The sequence below is a fragment of the Phacochoerus africanus genome, chromosome 10 (genome assembly GCF_016906955.1).
Source record: "Phacochoerus africanus isolate WHEZ1 chromosome 10, ROS_Pafr_v1, whole genome shotgun sequence".
Taxonomy (NCBI): Eukaryota; Metazoa; Chordata; class Mammalia; order Artiodactyla; family Suidae; genus Phacochoerus; species Phacochoerus africanus.
The window spans coordinates 73,774,409-73,788,575 of NC_062553.1; the positions used below are offsets into that span (position 1 = coordinate 73,774,409).

At 44.5% G+C, this 14,167-nt stretch overlaps 1 protein-coding gene across 2 annotated transcripts in view; it reads left to right on the top strand.

Annotated features, from left to right (window-relative positions):
• Positions 1 to 14,167, top strand: part of FRAS1 (Fraser extracellular matrix complex subunit 1) — a 274,927-nt gene that overhangs the window by 205,139 nt on the left and 55,621 nt on the right. For both annotated transcript variants that reach the window (XM_047798478.1, XM_047798479.1), the window contains exons 46-50: positions 5,287 to 5,411; positions 5,699 to 5,839; positions 8,593 to 8,820; positions 11,892 to 12,005; positions 13,781 to 13,931. In XM_047798478.1, coding sequence (XP_047654434.1) covers positions 5,287 to 5,411; positions 5,699 to 5,839; positions 8,593 to 8,820; positions 11,892 to 12,005; positions 13,781 to 13,931 — 759 coding nt within the window. The remainder of the gene's footprint in view (positions 1 to 5,286; positions 5,412 to 5,698; positions 5,840 to 8,592; positions 8,821 to 11,891; positions 12,006 to 13,780; positions 13,932 to 14,167) is intronic.

Consider the following 14,167-nt stretch of genomic DNA (forward strand, 5'->3'; position numbering starts at 1 on the left):
AAAAGCACCTCACCCCATTTGTCTCAGTGGGTGAGGATGGGTCTCCCAGGGCTGGGGCTGGGCTGGAGCCTCTTTCCAAGAAGAGAGAACAGCCTCTAGGCCAGCACCTGGGGTACAGGCAGCTGTTGGGGGCTATTTTGGAACCAAATGCCTCTGGGAGTTCTCATTTTCCCCCAGGGTTTGCAGACATGATGGTTAACTATGAAATGGACTTTGTCTTAGGCCATCTTTCTTAGCCAGCTGACTATGATTATTCTCTTTAGACAGAGAGACACAGGAAGCCATGTGCTTATGGGAACCATGCGTGGACCTCCTACCATGGAGGAGAGTCACGTGAGGCTCTCGTCCCTGTGGGGGCTCTTGGCAAGGTTGACGGCCCGCACCTTCATTGTCAGGGACCCTAAGGACCCTCTTATTCTTGGCAGATCAGAGTGTAAGGAGTTAGATTATTCGGACAGAAACTAAGCTGCTGGAACAAAGTGACTCCAAAATACAGGACCTTCCACAAAAAGTTTATTTACGCTCATAGCAAAATCCAGAGGCAGGTGGCTCTGTGATGCTTCACATGAGGCTCCATCTCTGGTCCAAGGTGATTACTGTAGTGGATGTAGCACCCTCATCCATCTCTTTTTTAGAATGGAAGGATACACATCCCCTTTGATCACATCCCAGGGGCAAGGATGCAGCCACCCAGAGCTGGGAGGTAGATGGGAAATCAAGACCCTAAGTGGGCATCCAGTCATGTAGCCAGCAATCGTGTTTTTAAAGCAGGAAGCAGTCACGTTGGCTCGCACAGTCTCCAGCACATACTGCTTCTCACCTTATCACCTCATTGAGTGGCTGCTGCACGAGAAAGCTTAGGCCTTGTAAGTGGGAGCAAATATGTGGCAGTGTGTGTCAGTGGCTGTGACAGCAACCTGACAGAGGATATTAGGAGCCAGGGACTGTGAGTCCCACCTAAGAGAGAGCTGGGGGTGATCAGGAAAGACTTCCTGGGGGTGATGCTTTAGCAGAGGTATCCTTTGGCTTCCTCTTCATGTCAGCATCTCAGTATCAACCAAACCAAAATAAGACCCACCCATTATCTTCGTTTGGGTTCTCCCAAAGCAGAGGTGAGGTGTATTGGTCTGCTACATCTGCCATCGTAAAGCACCACAGACTGGGCAGCTTAAACCATAGAAATTTTTTGTCCCAGGAATCTGGGGGCTGGAAGTCTGAGATCATGGTTTCAGCAGGGTTGCTTCCTCCTGAGGGAAAGCTTTGTTTCAGCCTCTCTCCCAGGCTTATAGAGCATGGTCTTCATGTTCACGTGGCATTTTTCTTGTGTGTGTATGTCTGTATCACTATTTCCCCTTTTATAAGGACATGAGTGATATTGGATTAGGGCACATCCTATTGGATGACCTCATCTTAACTAATTACATCTGCAATGATCCTATTTCCAAATAAAGTCACATTGTGAGGTACTGAGGGTTAGGACTTCAAGGCATGCATCAGGGGTGGTGGGGAGAGGGGGACACAACTCATTCCATAATAGGATTTTCAAAGGAAATCTGAAGCAGAGAAGCTGAGAGTCATGCACAGCATGAGCTTCAGGAGGGAGCAGACAACAGGCATAGAGCTTTCTGCAGCTGTGCTAGAAGCAGGAGGGCCTCAGCTGTCTCCTAACATCCTATTAGGAAGGCAACTTCTTCAGAGATGCTTTATTCCCACATCTCTTTCCTGACCTGGACTGAACTTTCTCTATCATGCCCGCCCTCCAGGGGAATTGGAAAAACTGACAGGGTTAATATAGGTCTCCGAAATACTGCCAGATACATGGTTTAGCCAGCAGGTTGGTGACTGAAAACACCTCGGATGGGATTAAAAAGCCTTCAAGATATTTCAAACAGTAACTACCTGCTGTGACAGCCAATGGAGACTGTATGCTATTAGAAACACCATCTTGCTGATGAGTGCACCACTGAAGTCTTCCAAAACCCAATTAGCAACAGCTAAAATAATTTTTTAAGTGTATAGAGATTGAAAATTCTGTGCTTACTAGCACCTTTAAGAGATTAATTATAGTGGAAGAACTAAATTCATTCACCAAGTATGTTCTGAGAAACCGCTCAGTGCCAGGCACTATTCTAGGTGATCATTAGAAAGAAAGAGCAAAAATCTTGTCCTCTTGAAGCTTACCTTCTAATGCAGCTTGTTACCCTCTGTCACTTAATTATGGATATCACTTAAATGATAATATTTAAATACCCCAGCAAAGTCAGTGTTTCAGTCAAGAAAATGCTATAGCCAAAAAGGTATTCTCAGATTTAGTTCAAAAATATTACAAGGATATTTCAATAGTAGATCTCTGAGTGGTTTTTGTGATTCTTCACTAATTTTCTCTGGGTTTCACTTTTCTTTAATAGAAATGTATCACTTTTATATTTTAAAAAATTAAAGGATAAAGTGAAATCCAATAGGCTCCTTGACTAACCCAAAAAAGATAATTTTTACAAAAAGTATTTCTCACAGAATTTTAAAAAATACATCATTTCAACATGTAATCAATGTTAAAAAAAAAAAAAAAAAACTCCTAGCAGGTAAAACTTTGGAGGTAGACAACCTTGACTTCCAGTCCCAGCCCTGTCCTCTTATTAGCTGGGCAACCTTAGATAGGACCATTGCTTTTCTAATTTTATTAGTGTCATAATCTAGAAAAACAATGCCACCCTTGACCTCCTAGGATTGTTGTTAAGAGATGAAACAATCTATATAAGCAAGCATGAAACTGCCTTCAGTACACGCTATGTGCTTGGTGTTTTGTAGATTGACTTGGGAAAGACCCACTAAAATCAGGCCTAGAGCTCTCATGTGCTGCTGGCAGAATATCAAATGGTACTACCACTTTGGAAAATAGTTTGGTAGTTTCCTAAAAAGTTAAGCGTATATCTTACATATATTCCCACCATTCTACTCATAGAGATTTACCCAAGAATGAAAACTTACATCCATACAAAGACTTGTGCACAAGGGGTCATATAGCCCCAAACTGGAAGTAACCTAAGTGTCATTGAACAGATAAATGGATAAACAATGTATGGTATAGTCATCCAATGGAATATTACCCAGCACTGAAAAGGGATGAGCTATTAAAAACATGCTGCCATATGGATGAATCCCAAACGGTTATGCTAAGCATAAGAAACCAAATCTAAATAGCATATACTCGATGATTCTATTTATAGAAACTTAGAGAAAATGCCAACGAATCCATATGACAGAAAATAATTCATTTGCTTCTTTGGGATGGAATAGGGCCCAGCAAAGGGAAGGATTGCGGAGTGTCAGTTAGAAGCTTTGGGATATGTTCCCTATTTTGTTTGAGACAATGGTTTCATAGATGTAGCAAAGCTTATGAAATTGTACACATTATATATCAAATTTATCGTATGTCAATGTCCCCACAGTTTAAAAAAATGTTTTAAAAAAATCAATCCCATCACTTCTTTCCCAAGAGGAAGGAAAATCTAACACCTTTTTCAATCAGTCTTAGACTCTCATAAGGGGAACAGTGAATTAAGTGACTAGTTGATTACAGAATCCACACAATTATTTCCCCATGAGCTGTGAGAATGTATGCACAGCAGGGGAAGAGGTTTAAATTTCTCAGTGCAGCTAGTCTGAAGTTATTAAATTTTTAAAGAATGGTATGGATTTCTGTCCAAAACCACAAGATGAGGTTACAAGATGGGGGATGCTTTTCTTTCCTTTTTTTTTTGCCTGTCAAGAGCTGATGTAGTAAGCACAGAAATACAAAATGCCTCATCAAAAAATTAATGCTCCAGCCTTCAGGAGGCTATTTTGTCTGGGTGACAAATTTCAGATGACAAAGAGGGATGCAAATGCAAACCATGCTGGTTGATGTGTTTTAAGATAGAGCAATGATATTGATGTCACAGTTCAAAGTAAAACAGTCAAAGTGGAATCTCTTTGTTTTTTAATGGAAAAGACTAACTGGTGTTGCCAGGATTAACAATGGCACATAATAACTCCCAGGAAGCGGCAAATGAATTTCAGGACCAAACCCAAAGACTAGATAAAATAGATTCACACTCTAACACTCAGAATCAGGAAGATAGTTTGTGCTGAGGGACTAAAAGTTATGATTTTGTTTCGGTCTTGGCTGGCACCAGAGGCTGGACCCCAGGAGCCCTAAAATAGAACAAGAATTCTGGGCTGTTTTGCTAAGTGTTGTTGGACATTTGAAAACACAGAGATTTTATTCATTTGGGGGATACCTTGGCATTATTTAAAAATCACTTCAGATTTTTTTTTTTGTCTTTTTGCCATTTCTTGGGCCGCTCCTGCGGCATGTGGAGATTCCCAGGCTAGGGGTCCAGTCGGAGCCGTAGCCACCGGCCTACGCCAGAGCCACAGCAACTCGGGATCTGAGCCGCGTCTGCAACCTACACCACAGCTCATGGCAACGCCGGGTCGTTAACCCACTGAGCAAGGGCAAGGACCAAACCCGTAACCTCATGGTTCCTAGTCGGATTCGTTAACCACTGCGCCATGACGGGAACTCCTTTTTTTTTTTTTTTTTACTTTTAGAACGACTGAAGGAAAATTCACAGGTTTTCTCTGTATCATGTTATTAAAAGATACTTGTTTTCTTGGTCATTTTAACGTTAAGAAAGAATGATTGCTTAAGCCCCAAAGTCAAACTGTAAGTGTTGTTACTCCTGGGCTGGGCCAAAGTGGTATATAAGAAGCTAGAATCACAGACCTGAGAGTGAAAAGGACCTAGAAGAATCTCCAGGATAAATTATAGATGCCCGGGGATGGCTCACTAATCACAGAAACAAGGCTGTGTAGAGCCAAGCAGTGTTTAAATGCCCACAATATTAAACATTAGAGCAGGTTTTCAGAAAGGACGATGGGGCAGTAGGGGAATATAAAGCTTCAGAGCGAGGAGTTTTGAGAATAAGGCGGTGGCTCTCCCTCTCACAGATCAGACCCTCCTCCATAAGCCCCAAGCGAAAGGTGCATAATGTCCATTGGGCACCTGCCGTTGTCTTGGCACGCAGAAGTCCAGATAAGGAAGTTATCCTGCTGCCATGCAACGTGTACTGTTGTTGGGAAAAGACACAGAAGTGGCTCCAACACAGGGCCTGAGAGGGCAGCACATCAATGCTGTAAGAAAAATGCAAAGGATCCTCTCAGGTGCGAGGGTGAATTTCCCTCACCTGAGAGGGGTGGCTTTCACTTTGACCCCCTGTCTCCGGCTCTCTCTTCTTTTGCTAGGTATCCCGATTGGCTCCTTTACTCAGGCTGACCTCGCTTCAGGAACCGTTCAGTACGTCCACTCCAGCGAGGCCGAGAAGCATTCAGATGCCTTCAGCTTTACGCTCTCTGATGGCGTCAACGAGGTGGGTGAGGGACTGGCTGCCTTCCTTGATGGCAGTCGATTCAGCGCCATCTCCTCTGACTGGAGAGCGCAGAGCCGCTGATGCTCTAAGAGCTTCGTTCTTATTCTCCGCTGCCCTCGGGCCTGGACAGAGGCAAAGAGAACTCCCTTCTGGGTTCCTGGTCAGTTAGTCGTGCCAGGAGCGGTACGAAAGGCAATGCAGAGAGCACTTATGTTCTACTTGGCAGGCACGTTGGGGGGGCGGGGGAGGGAGACGACAGGTGACCCACCCAAGCTTTTCCCACTTAGGTGACACAGACGTTCCACATTACTCTTCGCCCCGTGGATGACTCGCTGCCTGTCGTGCAAAGCCTGGGGATGCGGGTACAGGAAGGCTTACGGAAGCCCATCACAGAGTTTGAGCTCAAGGCGGTGGACGCGGACACAGAGGTAGGACCCCCACCCACCGCCCCCCGGTTCTCTGGCTGAATGAAAGGCTGATCTAGTGGCATCTATTGTGCTGCGACTGACCGTGTCTCCGAGAGTGGGGGCGGAGTGCTGAGGGGGTGCCAGCATCCTTAAAGGATTAAAACCCAGAACATACCATGGCCTGTTGGAAAAGAGAAGCTAATACCTTTGAACTCACGTTGTTTTTAAACCCTTTCTGAAGCCCTAAATACATTTATCCTTTCCCATGACTACACTTAACCATCATTTTAAGAGGCTTTTTATCATGATCCATAGCAAATGAAATGACCTTTTATCCAGCGTTTTTATTACTCCCTATTAGGGAACAAGGAGTTTCTTCACCTACACACTTTTGCCTCCTTCACCCAGACTTCACTGGATGAAAACTAATTATTGCATCTTGAGCATTCTCAGTATCCAGGCTTTATGCAGTAAAACAGGGCATGCAGAGGCTAACTCTTACTCTCGTAATCCTTTCCAATTAAAGTATCCGACATTCTGACATGAGTTAGAGCCCATTAAAAGTACCGTATACTTAATGATTAGCTCTGTGTATCCCCTGCCCTGTGCCGGCATGCATTCATTTATTTATTCATTCTTTTGGCAAATGATTATTAGCTGCTGCGTTCTAAGGTCTGCTCAAGATGTTGAAGACAGCGCTATGAACAAAGCAGCTCAAAGGTCCGGCCTTAGGGAGTTTATGACCCTTGGTTAGGGGGACAGACAAGAAAGAAAGAAAGAACATAGACTGTCATGTCAGATATGATGAGTGCTAGGAATAGAAATAAAATGACACAAAGGCAGTAGGGATGGATGGGTGTACTCTTTTAGACAGTGGTCAGGGAAGGCCTCTCTGAGGAGCTGATATTGGGGCAGAGATAGGAGGTGAGTGAGCTGGGCAGCTTCCTGGGAAAATCACTCTCCAGGCTGGAGAATCTGAAGGGCACAGGCCCTGTGGTCAAGTGTGCTTGGGACATTTGAGTTGCCACTCAGAGGCCAAGCATCTGGACCCCAGTGAACAAGTGGGAGGGGAGACAGAGAGGAACCCCAGGGCCAGTCACAGAGGGCCTTGTTGGCCCAGGTTGGGCCTCTGCATTTTATTCCCAGTAGGTGGGAAATCACTGGAGAGTCCTGAGCAGAGTTTTCTACCTCTTTATTTTTCCTTCTGCATGTCACACTAGAAGCAGCCATTAGAAATGAGACATTCACTCCTGTTCTTTTTTTTAAATTCAGTGAATTTTATTATATTTATACTTATACAACCATCATCACAACCTAATTTTATAGCATTTCCATCTCAAACCCCCAACCCATCCCTCAACCCCCAACCTGTTTCCTTAGGAAAGCACAAGTTTTTCAAAGTCTGTGAGTCCGTTTCTGTTCTGCAAATAAGTTCATTGTATCCTTTTTATTAGATTCTACATATAAGTGATAGCATAGGATGTCTGTGGCTCACTGTCTGACTAACTTTCCTTAGCATGATAATTTCTCGGTCCTTCCATGTTGCTGCAAATGTCATTATTTCTTTCCTTTTAGTGGCTGAATAATATTCCATTGTGTATATGTACCACATCTTCTTTATCCACTCCTCTGTCGATAGGAATTTAGGTGGTTTCCATGTCTTGGCTATTGTATGTAGTGCTGCAGTGGACATTGGGGTACATATGTCTTTTTGAATCATGGTTTTCTCTGGATAGATGCTCAGAAGTGGGATTGCTGGATCAAATGGTAATTCCATTTTTAATTTTTTGAGGAATCACCATACTGTTTTCCATAGTAGTTATACCAATTTACATCCCCACTACCAGAGGAGGGTCCCTTTTCTCCATGCCCTCTCCAGCATTTTTCACTCCTGTTCTGATGCATATGCGAGTCTACATGTAAGTTTTGGAAAAGTATGTGTGTGGGGTGGGGGAGGGGGTAGATGGAAAGGAAATGAATAATTTCAAAAAATCTAGTTCTTATCATCCTCGAGATTAAAAATAGCCAAGACATGGAAACAACCCAAATGTCCATCAACAGACAATTGGATTAGGAAGATGTGGTATATATACACCATGGAATACTACTCAGCCATGAAAAAGAATGACATAATGCCATTTGCAGCAACGTGGATGGAACTAGAGACTCTCATACTGAGTGAAATAAGTCAGAAAGAGAAAGATAAATACCATATGATGTCACTTATAACTGGAATCTAATATACAGCACAAATGAATATTCCCACAGAAAAGAAAATCATAGACTTGGAGAACAGACTAGTGGCTGCCCAGGGGGAGAGGGAGGGAGTGGGAGGGATCAGGAGCTTGGGGTTAAAGGATGCAAACTCTTGCTCTTGGAACGGATGTGCAATGAGATCCCGCTGTGTAGCATTGAGAACCATGTCTAGATACTTACATCGCAACACAACAATGGGAGGAAAAAGTATGTATACACGTATGTGTAACTTGGTCCCCATGCTGTACAGTGGGAAAAAAAAAAAAAAAAAAGGTTTCCACCGATGACCCTTAAAGGGCAAATTTAAATGTCTTCGTCTAAAAATGGAAGGCACCAGTGTATAATAACCAACCTAATTTCTCTCCTTGGCTTTACTTTTGGTATCTATAAAGAAATGCAGTCTTCTGTTAGAAATGTCTTTCGGTGTGACTACCTAAAGGACCATGTTGGCTGTCACTGACACATCTGGCCCCTGTTACAAAGTTCCCTTTTCCTCTTGCTTTTGGCCTCCGTGACAGGCCGAGTCTGTCACGTTCAGGGTTGTGCAGCCTCCCCGCCATGGCACCATCGAGCGGACCACCAATGGGCAGCCCTTCCAGCCCACCTCCACCTTCACCATGGAGGACGTCTACCAGAACCGGGTCCACTACAGCCATGACGGCAGCAATGCCCTCAAAGACTGGTTCACCTTCACTGTAGCCGATGGGACGAATCCCTTCTTTGTTATCGAGGAAGGAGGAAAAGAGGTGAGGGGCAGAGACGAGGAGAGGGAGGCCCAGCAAAGCATGCCAGAGGGGGTCTAGAGGCGGAACAGGGCCCTTGCAAGCCAAAAATGACATGGTTGGAGTTTTTGTTCTGCCCCATACTAATTGGCCTTGGGTAAGTTACTTAACTTCTCTAAGCCTCAGCTTTTCACCTGTAAAATGGGCACAGGAATCATCACCAGCTTCGATTAGTTTAAGAGTCAAAGGAAGAGGACATAGGGCTGTGACCAATTTCTTGCCAAAGGAAGATGGGTGCAAATGATGGGTTTCATTTGTGTATCACTTGTTTAAAAATGAAGTTCCCTGCCCTCTGCTTCTCTGTTTTCCTCTTCCCATGTTATTCATCTGAGTAATAAATAATAATAATAATAATAAAATTTTAACTTAAAAAAAATCAAAGGCAGTAATCCATGTAAAGTGTTGAACACTGTCGGCAAAGAGCAAGGACTCCAATCAAAGATGACAGTTATTGTTGTTATGACTGCTGTTATTTCTCCTTTCCTTTTTACTCACCCTTTATTCCTTTAACTTTTCTTTCATTTGGGTTTTTTTGGGTTTTTTTTTCTGTCATTCTGTCTTTTAGGGCTGCACTGGCAGCATATGGAGGTTCCCAGGCTAGGAGTCCAGTCGGAGCTGTAGCCTCCAGCCTACACCACAGCCACAGCAACTCGGGATCCGAGCCACATCTGCGACCTACACCACAGCTCACGGCAACACCGGATCCTTAACCCACTGAGCAAGAACAAGGATCAAACCCAAGTCCTCATGGATGCTAGGCGGGTTCGTTAACCACTGAGCCACGATGGGAACTCCTCATTTGGTTTTTCAATAATGTCATATGGTTCCAGATTGTCTCCTGAACCAGCCAGAGTTTCTCAGTCTCATGAAGAATGATGGTGGTTAAGAGTATGGCTTTTGCATCCTAAGGATACTGATTTAAATTCTACCTCTGTCACTTACTGAGTGTCTTTCTAAGCCTCAGCTTCCCTGTCTGTCAAATGGGGATGATATCCACCCTTTTGCTGTTCACGGAGCACGTAGCCCAGTGCCCCATGCAGGAAACACAGGAGACATCCCATAAACCCCGGCAATGATCATCACCATTGTCAGCATTTTAGGACCAGCTTGTGAAACAAGCCAAGATGCTTTTCTTTTCTTTTCTCTTTTTCTTCTTCTTCTTCTTTTTTTTTTTTTTTTTTTTTTTTTGGCTGCAGGTACAGCATATGGAGGTTCCCAGGCTAGGGGTCGAATCAGAGCTGCAGCTGCCGGCCTACACCACAGCCACAGCAACACAGGATCTCAGCCACGCCCGCAACCCACACCATGGCTCACAGCAGTGCGGGATCCCTCACCCACTGAGCAAGGCCTGGGATAGAACCCGCATCCTCACGGATCCTAGCTGGGTTCTTAACCTGCTAAGCCACAGCAGGAACTCCTGAAGATGCTTTTCTTTTGAGGTCATGGACATGCAGGTGTTCAGAAGAAACTGTAAGAGTCCCCTTCCACTCCCTTCCCCAGCACTTGAACTCACTTTAAACAGGTTTCCTACAATATCATAACCCTCCCTGGGAGTAACTGCATCCCACACCCCGTCTGACTGGGCAGAAGTGGTTTTAGTGAGCACGTGATCACGCCCTGCATGGGCCTCCAGGATAACTGAAGAATCAGCTTCTCAGTTCTGCAGAGTTTTTTTCCTACTTTGATGACGAATGATTCTTCTCCTGGCAGAAAGATGCTCCCACATGCTTTAGAAGCAAACAGCCTATGAGAAGGTCATTCTCGGTTGGCCGAGGTGTCCGGGGGAGGGCTCTTGGGATTATCCTGCTCTTTCAGCATTTGCACAGCATCTCCGCCTGGCAGGTCAGCACGTTCATGTTCCTTCTCCCATGCTGTAGCTGCTCCCGGGTTAGTTTGACTTTCAGAAGAGAAAAACAGATTTCCAAATGATTCAGCAAGAGGGCCTCCTCTCTGATAACATAAAAGGTCACAGCAGGTTTCCAAAGGGACTGTGTGTCATTTTGAAAATGGAAATGATCTGCAGGGCGGGTTGTAGAAGGTGGAAAAGGCAGCATCTTGCTCCGTGTCGGTCAGCTTGTTGTTTCTGCCCCGACACCGCCTGGATGTTGTGACTGTGTATGTGCCTATCTGTGTGAGTATGAAGTTACCACTAACGATTTTCTTTTCTTTCTTTCTTTCTTTCTTTTTCAATGTTTTTATTAAAGTTTAGTTGATTTACAGTGTTGGGCCAGTTTCTGCTAAGGTCACATCTTTTCCTTTTTTTTTTTTTTGTCTTTTTGCCTTTTCTTGAGCCACTCCCGCAGTATATGGAGCTTCCCAGGCTAGGGGTCCAATCGGGGCTGTAGCCGCTGGCCTCAGCCACAACCACAGCAACACAGGATCCAAGCCTCGTCTTCGACCTACACCACAGCTCACTCACGGCAACGCCGGATCCTTAACCCACTGAGCAAGGCCAGGGATCGAACCCGAAACCTCATGGTTCCTAATCGGATTCTTTAACCACTGCACCATGACGGGAACGCCACCACTAATGCTTTTCTTGATTCCTTCTACCCCTTCTCCCCAGATGGACAGTTCTCTCTCTCAAAAAGGGAGGCGGGAGGGTAGAGAAAATCTGTTCCCATAAAACATCTTCTCACATCTGAAATCCTTCCCGGAGACTTCGACATTAATGTTTTCATGATGAAAATCATGACAATTTTAACAAAATTAAAAGGAAAATACTTTGTTGATCGTTTCACCCTAGGGTGACATTTAACTAAAGAAGGCATAGGAGTGTGAAACTGGTTCCATAGCAGGTGAAATTCCAGCACGAGCACCACTTATGTCTTGCTTCTCTTCTTCCATTGTTTCTACTTTATCAATCGGATTCTCCCTTAAGCCTCATGCCAAGTGCTGATAAGTGACAGAAACTTGCTCAGTTGCCCATTTTGGAGTGTCAGCCGATTTCAGGGCTTCCAGCTTTTGTAGGTCCTAGACCTGGTATGTTTCAGATATGTGTGAATGATGCGTTGTCTTTGGTGCTTTCGCTGCAGATGGTGACAGCAGCAGCTCAGCAGTTCTGGGTAGACATCCTCCCGGTAGATGACGGCACCCCTAGGATCGTCACCAACCTGGGGCTGCAGTGGCTGGAGTACGTGGATGGCAGGGTAAGGCCCTCTGTCACACTCACCGCCCTGGGCTGTATCCTCTTCGTGACAACATGGATAGAACTCCCGTTCAACTCCTGTCTCCCTCCCCCAGTGACTGAGATTGCTGAGCTCCAAGAGTTTGGTTACAATTGCGTTACAGTTTTAAGAAGGTTCTTACAAAATGACCCGCCCAAATATAGTAACTCAAACAAGGTGGCAGTTGCTTTTTTCCCCTCACATGAAGTGTAGGCGAAAGTGGAAAGGCTACAGTTCCACATGACCCTTCAGGGATGCATGTTTCTTGCATCTTATTCTTCTACCATTACTGAGTTGTTGCTGTTGACATTATGGCCAGACCTCTTCAGCTTTTCATCAGTATGTCAGCCCATGGGAAGAGGAAAGCAGAGAAGCAGAGGGCAGGGAACTTCATTTTCAAACAAGTGATTCAGAAATGAAACACATCATTTGCACCCATCTTCCTTTGGCAAGAAATTGGTCACAGCCCTGTTTGTTGCATGGGAGGCTGGAATCTCTAGCTGCTCAGCTAAAAGTTTGTTAACTAGAAGAAGGGGAGGATGGATTTTAGGAAACGTTTGGAATGTGCCATGGATGGGAAGGAAGCAAGGTTTTGTGTGTGTGTGTGTGTGTGTGTGTGTGTTTTGTAGGTGAATGTCCTAGAGGAATTCTAGAAATTAAAAAACTTCTCCCTCTTTTTCCTAAATTCCAGTTGGATCATTTTAAGATATGCCATAATTCTCATCTGGTGACACGTCAAGCGTGAATTCCCCAGCCCCAGCAGTACAACCCACCCCCGACACACACACACACGCAGACACACACACACAGTTCCTCAATTCAGTTTGGAAACTGATTTCTTACTTTTGTGTGTGGTGTTCCCTCTAGGATGTGGATTTTCTCATCTCTGTGTTGCTGATTAGTTGGTCATATCTGCAGTGGCGGTATTATAGCTTTCCACCAAACTCACTGGGAATTTCAAAATATATGAAATGAAATTAATGCAGATTCCCATCATGCCTTACTTGATATTCTTCTCGATACTCAGAACCATCCCATTCTCTTCGTGACACTCTCCAGTTGGTTTTCTATCTCCGACTCTCACCCTACTTCAGTGACTCTTATCAAAGGCACCAATGACCTCGGTTTCACCAAATCCAAAGTTCACCTATACGCCTTATTTTAGATCTAGAACATTTAATACTGTTGACCACCTCTTTTTGTTTTCTCAAACCTTTGCTCTCACTAAATATTTGTTGAATGAATAAATGAATGAATTAAAATTTAGTCAGTGTATTTGGGCAACACTGGGATAGCATACATTTGTCTAACTCAATTTCAAACATTGCAGTCGAGTTCCATAAGCTTTAAAGTAGCCGTCTTCTCTGCATCATATCATTCTTTCAAAGTTCCAGTCTTCTTTCAAGGACAAACCCAAATCCCACCACCTGAACCCCAAGCCTCCCTTCACTAATCCAGATGGAAGGAATCACTCCTGCTCCCCCAATGTGTGGACTCTTTTTTTAATTTTATCTCCCATTACAGCTCTTGCCCCAGGTACCTTGCTCATAAGCCTTTCTTTCCCAATAAAGTGTAAACACCTCAAGGGCAGAGGCTGGCATGGTTTCTCTCCTCATAACCTCTTCAATCCCGACAGTTTTCCAGGCAGTAAATGCACTCAGTAAATCATTGTTGAACTGAATTCAGTCTGAGTCAGAGGGTCTTGTTCCTGCTTTATTCCCATCTCAGGAATTAAATTTAATGGGTTTCTATTCCAGGCAACCAACCTGATCACCAAGAAAGAACTACTGACCATGGACCCAGACACGGAGGACCTGCAGCTTGTCTACGAGATAACCACGGGCCCCAAGCATGGCCACGTGGAGAACAAGCTGCAGCCTGGCAGAGCTACTGCCACTTTCACGCAGGGTGAGCCCTGGGTGGGGGTGGGGGGCTGAAAGATGGGAGGGGCCTCTTCTGAGCCATCCTCCCTACTTCCTTCATCTTTGTCACAACCATTGCCAGCTGCTTGTGCCCAAGTAAACTGTTTACAGACAAACAGATCTTTTAATGTCTAACCACCCAACTCTGGAATTTTATTTCTCCTGGTTTTGTTTCCTGTTACTCTGAATTATGGCAAAAAAAGAAAAGAAAAATGTTATCTT